This window comes from Helianthus annuus, chromosome 4 (genome assembly GCF_002127325.2).
Source record: "Helianthus annuus cultivar XRQ/B chromosome 4, HanXRQr2.0-SUNRISE, whole genome shotgun sequence".
NCBI classification, from domain to species: domain Eukaryota; kingdom Viridiplantae; phylum Streptophyta; class Magnoliopsida; order Asterales; family Asteraceae; genus Helianthus; species Helianthus annuus.
Window position 1 is genome coordinate 59058734 of NC_035436.2, and position 7561 is coordinate 59066294.

At 35.6% G+C, this 7561-nt stretch overlaps 1 protein-coding gene across 1 annotated transcript; it reads right to left on the reverse strand.

Moving 5' to 3' along the window:
- Positions 1–5108: 5108 nt before the first annotated feature.
- On the reverse strand, positions 5109–6901 carry LOC110934745 (F-box protein SKP2A). The gene is made up of 4 exons (XM_022177570.2): positions 6711–6901; positions 5853–6192; positions 5623–5770; positions 5109–5317 (listed from the first exon to the last, which is right to left on the reverse strand). The coding sequence occupies exons 1-4, from the start codon at positions 6899–6901 to the stop codon at positions 5211–5213; spliced, it is 786 nt and encodes a 261-aa protein (XP_022033262.1). The 3' UTR covers positions 5109–5210.
- Between the last annotated feature and the right edge of the window lie 660 nt (positions 6902–7561).

A 7561-nucleotide genomic window follows, 5' to 3' on the forward strand; every position in this document is an offset into this window, starting at 1 on the left:
ATTGCCTTTATATTCCCATGATAGCAACCAAAGTCAGGGTCGGCTCGATATGCTTGCCAACCTAGTCACGGGCCTCACCAAAAAACAAGGTTTTTCATTGAAGAAACCAAAAGTAAATATTTCAAAATGGGCCTAGTATATATATATGTATTAAGTCCAAATAAATATCTTTATTACAAAACTAAACTGGTTTTTCATTGAAGGAACCAAAAGTAAATATTGTTTAGCAAAAAAAAGCTTAGTTTCAAAGCCCATTTCACATTAATTTTTAGCTATTACAACACAACAACTATCGACCTAATCATCATTATTCACCGGCCTAAAGCCCCTAAAATACAGCCGCAATCATCATTCTCACTTCCCATCGCAACTTGCTTTCAATTTCTAGGCTATCAGCTATCACTAGACAAAAAAGTAACCGTAATCACCCATGGCGACGGGTCCATCGGGATTGAAGGAGAGTTTATGGGTAAAATTAGGGCCCCCACTTCGTAGTTTGCTTAGGGTCTCCAAAAACGTTGGAACGGCTGAAGAACTAGGGTGGGTTCCTATTTCAAGATTGGGGGCGAGAATTAAAAAGATGAAATCTGAATCAAACGAACACTGAATTGCATTGCAGCTCTTGTGGGCGATGGATGCTCATCGAAGAGAATTACAGAGAAAAATGTGAGTATAGACTATAGTTTGGGATCGCTTATTTTAGTGACTTATTAATTTATTGACTTTTCGAAAAGTTAAAAAGGTGTTTGGCATGAATTAATATGTGAGGGAAAAAGTCAATAAGTCACTCTATTGTGACTTATTAACTTTCCAAAAAGTCATAAGTTGTTTTGAAAAGTAATCATAAACACGTATTTACGAGGGATGTCACTATGCTGGAGTGTGTTGATAAACATATGTAATATGATAAAGGAGGAATGTTATACGAAAGGAGAAAATCATAGATAGGAGTTATAGAGTGTCATGTATGTAATAAGGAAAGGGCAAAATGCATCCAAACAAGAAAACATTAAATTTGTACATGCTAAAGAACATGCATATGTAAATTTTATACAAGTTTGCTATCTTTTATAAACGTATGTACCCTTTTATATGTTACTTTTTTTTTTAAAGTTATACCATAAACTTAAGCAATTTTTTTCTTTAATACGGGTATGGTATTGTTATACTTAAAAAAAATCGAAAACTCCATCTATAAAACTAATGGTGCACAAAATAACTTGTTCGTAATTTAACACCTTAGTGTAAAACACCATTTATAAAACTAAAGGTGCACAAACAACCAGCTCCAGACCCGACCCGTAATCGGTTTCGGTTCCTATCCAACGGTAGCAAGGACGATTCAGGCCTGGTAGTATCTGGCTCTCCTTATTTTTTAAATTTCCACTCCTACCCGGTTCCTAAAGAAATTCAACAAAAATTTAAATATTTTTTTGATTATTACATCAAAAATATGGGTTGACCACACACATAAATGTGTCTCAGGAATCGAGCTCAAGTGCTAGTGGTAGCTCGATACGGGACCCGATTATGACTATGTGAATGTTGTTCGGGATGAGACAAATAAATGTCAAAGGAGTGATACCCTAACAAATGAACTCAATATGTATAGTCATTCGAATTATGTATGGACTATGTTTACCGAAATTATCACAACATTAATATATTAGCTTGGTGGAAAGGAAATGGAAACGAATATCCGATTCTATACGCCATGGCCCGTGATTTAGTAATTGTCCAAACTTTTATCATAGCTTTGGAATCTGATTTTTCTCTTAGTGACAGGGTATTATCGATATAAAGAATAAGACTCACTCCCGAGTCGATGCAGATGTGCATTTTCCTAAAAGATCATTTGGATGTAGTTGATGGTATACAAGACATGACAAATCTCGAAGATGAAATATCACTCGAAGCAAAAGTACATGATAAAGAGGTGGATGGTGGACTAATTTCAGGCGTATCCAACGAAGAACTCGCCGATGATGCATCTGGCATCAGCTCGTGGAAAATAAAGTTGAATTGGAAAATGAAGTTGTATTGGTGAAAGTATAGTATTAACAATTATAAATAATGAAGCTTTTAGTTGAATTGATGTTATGTTTTCTTTATAAAAAATGAAACTTCAACAATTCCATACCTATTTATACCCGATTGGGAGGCTAAAATGCTAAATAACCAATTAAACAGTCTAAACAACTATATTACCGATTCCAATAGTTAAAAAATATGTTTTTAAAGAAGAATCGGTTATACCGGTTTTCGGGTAGGTTCCGACCCAACCTGAAACCTATCCGGGTGTATTGAGTATCCATATATACATATAGAACCCGGTCTGGTTATACCTGATTAGGCCTTACCTAGTTTCGGTTGCGGCCCAATACCCAATGTATGCATCTATGCGTAAAACTGACACCAAGATAAATCTCTAGACGTAAAATAACACTAAAATGTAAAAGATGTGTAAAATTGACATATAAGTGTAAAACACCATATCTCAAATGTTAAAACCCATTTTGAGCACCACTTTTGTAAAAATACAATGTGTAGTTTGATACCTAGGTGTAAAACACCATGTATAAATTAACATCAACACACCATCTGTAAATTGGCACCCATGTGTAAAATAAAACGCAATGTTAAATTTTGATGTTTAGAGATAAAAAGCCATGTGTAAATTAGCAGCTAGATGTAAAACACTATGTCTATAAATAAAACGCAAATGTTGAATTCTAACGCTTATGTGTAGTCATAAAGCCTCTTTGTGGGCGTTATGCGACACGTGTCGTGCCACGTCACACAGGAGCTTTATGGGGCGTTATATCACTAGAGTCCATAGTCATAAAGCCCCTACCTCATCATTACTCAATTAATTAACAACACCTTCAATTATACATACATATGTATGTATATATATGTGTGTGAGTGAGGGGAAAAGTTTGCCTCCAAAACGCCGCTATGAGTATAACGCTGCCTTCAAGTTTTACCCCCATAGCGCCGCCTGTCGTGGTGTGGCGGGCGCTATAAGGCGTTATAGCCCAAAACCCCTCCTTCGCGCCCCACTACGTACGACCGGTAAAACACCATGTCTAAATTATCACACAAAGGTAAAACACCCTATGTAATTTGACGCCATAGGTGAAACACACTCAGTGTATATTAGGACCTATGAGTAAAATAAACAACCATGCCCAGTAAACTCCATAAATAGCAAAGCTACTTATAGGGTCTGGGAGGGTGGGATGTAGACAGACCTTGCCTCTATCCCTAGGGATAGAGATGCTGCTTTCAGAGAGACCCTCGGCTCCAAAACGAACAACATGCCTATGAGTAAAATAACATGTGTAGAATTAAAATTCGATTGTAAAACACCATATATAGAATACGCGGTTAAAAACATATGTTTCTTTTAGTTTTATATAGCAAGGCCATACTCATATTAAAGATTTAAAAACATTTATTAATTTGGTGTAATTTTTTTAGAAAATAATAAAGTATAAAAATATTCATGAAACGTTTAAAAAAAGTTAAAGAATATGCATGTGAAATTAAAAAATAAAAAGTCAACAAATGTCGCTGATTATTTTATAGCCCGCTTTTCTTTTTCATACATGACTTGCAAGGAAACAGTTTATGCTTGTATGCACATAGCCACATAGGTATATCTTAACTTTTTATAACTTCATATAAGCCCCACTGTCACCCGTTTTTCTGTTTTTACTCCACCTCATCACAAGGAAACAATTTAATCTTGTAACTCTACCTCACTCACTATTTTAACCGAACAACATCGATATCAATATCGATATTGGTATAATTGGAACCGGTACCGCTATACGTGTTTATTGTTTTCAATCAATGTAAAAGATGTGTGATGTGTCGATATCCTTTTGGGTATATCACAACTATATTATATGAAGTTTTTTTTCCTTCGGTTGCTATAGCGAGTGCCTTTGGGTATATCACGACTATATTATTTTGAGTTTTTTCTTTCGGTTGCTATAGCGAGTGCCTGTAGCATAACGAATAGAACCATACCGACTGAATTCCCGCCACATAGCACGAGTAATCCCACTAGTTATATGACTTGTATTATTTTTTATTTAAGGTTGTTTATGTAATAAATGTTTTTGTATGACAAACTAAAATTAGAATACATAAACTACACCAAAAGTTATGTATCAAATATATTGTGTCTATTAGTTGTATTTAGTGTTGTACTTTTATACTAAACCTTACCCTCTTTTCTTTTTAGACTATTCACATCCTATCCCTGAATTCTGTGAGAGGGGTTTTCATATTATAAAAATGGGTTGTAAGTGATTGTGAGTGAATGAAAGAGAAAATGTTATTGTTTATATGTATATTATACATTTGAGGGGACACTGTATAATTTTTAATATATTTTGAAAGTGGCTGTGAGTGGGGAGAGAGAAAGGGTAATGATAAAAGTATAAAAAAAAAGTATTATTTAATTGAAATGAGAGAAAATATTGTTGTTTTTAGTGTAATTATAGTGTAGAAAATGATAGATAGGATGTGAATGCTAACGTATTTCTTTTTTATAACCTCTCACAACATCAATCCATTTATAAAAACATATATATCTTAGAGTTGGCCACCGACACCCACCTCTTCCCAGAGGTACTGGGTTCGAGTCTTGGGAGTGGCATATGTCGCCCAGGGTAAGAACTCGGCATGGGGAAGTCACCGCGGAGCTAGCTTGGTCGGGTAGCGGCTCCCGGAGTGAGATCACTCCGGCGGTTGGGAGGATCGTGCACTATCCCCCCCCCCCCCAGGTAACCTGCTAAGACACGATAACAGAAAAGTACACCATGTGATTTTTTACGTTTTTATAAATAATCAAAATTTGAAAGTTAGGATCCATTATTTCTCCTTCTAGGTGCATAAATTATACACCTGTCTTCTAGACATTGGATATAAAGTAGTTAAACGAGTCGTTTTTTGTTGTTCGCGTTATCAGATACCTGTTAAACCTGCTAAGATATGATTTGCTTTGCAGTAGTTTTTAAATATGGTTTATGAGTTACGTTGACTTAGATCAAGATCCTAATCATAAAAGGAGCTTGTAGAGACAAGTGATAGAATAGCATACAAACTCATGATCTATCATATTTTCAGAATATAAACAGTCCCAACATCCAGATAAACCAACTATAAACACATGATTGATACCAACCGCCCATCCATCAGACTAAGTGGGGCGACTGGCACGATGCGGTTGAGAAGCACACGCGCAGTGGACCGAGAGACCTCAGATGTAAGCAATTGTTTGACAAAGCCATCACACTCTCACCTGCATGTTTCAAAGCGCATACATATATAAAATCAGTTGTAGAAACCAAATTCAGAAGTATGGAACAATATGGGTTGACTTTCAATGCAGGTCAAAACACATGACTGTCAATACGGGTCAAAATGGGTTGGTCGGGTTGATGGGTCAGCCTTATATGGATATGACTACAATATCTACATTACTAAGACTTTTTTAGCAAATCAACTTTGAGTAACATTATAGCCCGTAAGGCGTGTTCAACCCATTCGGATTCACTAGATGGATAACATTTGACATTCAAAAGTCAACTATATGAACAAGTTTACCTGTTGTAAAGAAACACCCAGTCCCAGACAAGTCGATAGCATTGAGATGAGGACACCCATAAACTAAACTCATCACTCCAGCATCACCAACATTATAACACCCACCAAGATTTATCGACTCAAGTTGTCGACAGTTGTCTCCAATAGCCTGCAAGCAGGCTCAAGATGGTTTATAAGCCCGAACCGAATATCAGATACATTCTACATGTACATTTGTAAGTCTAGTATACCTTCAGGGCCTTATTGGTCGCCGCTTTATAACACCCAAAAAGGTTCAAAATCTTCAACTTTCTACAGTAACTACTAACAAACTCAATACCATTCTCACTAAAAGCTGAGCAGCCACTGATATTAAGCTTAGTTAGGTTTGGACAACCACGGGCCAAAGTATAAAGGGACCCATCACCAAGTCTATAATTCTTGCTGAGGTCAAGATCCTCTAAATCATGACAGTTATTAGCGATGGTCTCGACTGATTTAGCATCAAGCAGTGGCTGAAGGGTCAAACCCCTTAGATTTGTGAACTTTGGAACAAGAGAATGCACCAAGTTATTCATGTTGTTTCTGTACCTATTGTTTTTATTAGATATTAAAACGAAATACATGAGGGCTAAGTTCATAAATGTAACCGTGACGATATAATAGATTACTAGTGATGCAATAAGATGACTTATATGTTTATGTCATGTGACATAAGTCATCTTATTGCATCACTAGTAATCTATTAAACAACTATTACTTACTTTGACTGGAACCCAATTTGACTTGTTATCTGAACCGTCTACTCAACTCGTTTTAAAAGAGATAAATAGCTCAGTCCACACCGTACTATTAAGTCTATTAATTACTTGTTTTGACCCGAACACAGGTAGACTTGCTACCTGACCCGTCTAGTTATATAGGATCTTAGCACAGCCCAACCCAACCCAACCCATAATGTACTTTCAAGTATCAAGTCTAAAAGAATACTTGATTTGCCGTTCTGACTTGTTATCCGACCCGTCTAGTTAACCCAACCCGTGATGTGCTATTCAGTCTTTAAAATTACTTGTTTTGACCCGAACCCATTAAAAACTGTAAACATATACCAAGAGAGTGAAATATGAGTAAGTTGAGTGCAAATAGCATTCCTCCATCCACTACAAACTCCAGCAGCAACGATCACCGTCCGATCATCCAAGGAAGACACGATCTTCATCAAAAGTTCCGGTAGAATCTCCTGCCACTCTCTCTTAACCCTTCTCCCACCTCCAAACTCCATCAATTTACCACCTTGCATTTTTTATATTTTCTAAATACCCAAATTACCTTAAATCTTCAAACCAACAATTCAGATCAAAGAGAAATTACATAAGTAGGGTGGATCATAAGAAATAGGGTTATGAGGGATTGTTGGAGTTCAATTTTTATGTATTTTTTGTATATATCAGTTTAACTGTATAGATATTTGATAAATAGTTTTCTTAATATATTATCTTTATATATCAGTTTATCTATAAAAACAAGTATATTTGATAAACGGAATCACACACGCTTATTTAGTTATTTTTATGGATTATTAATATACTAACATGTGGTTTAACAATTGAGGGTAGTTTAATTTTGTTTGGAATTAATAAAAAGAAGAAACAAATCTTATTCTATATTTAAAAAAATATAGTTAAAAATAGGGTAAATTACTTTTTGAGTCCCTGTGTTTTATACAATGTTTTCATAATTGGACCGGACGTCGAACCGGTCTTCTCACCGGTTTACTGGTCGAACCGGTCCAACCGGTCGGACCGGATTTAAGAACCGGGTAAGTAAATTTATAATTTAAATTATATATAACTAAAAATATACTTATTTTTTAATATTTTTTGGATGTAAAATGGGTATTAAAGACATGTTGACTTTTTCAACCATCTAGCTACTTACATGTCTTGAGAATGGAGATCTG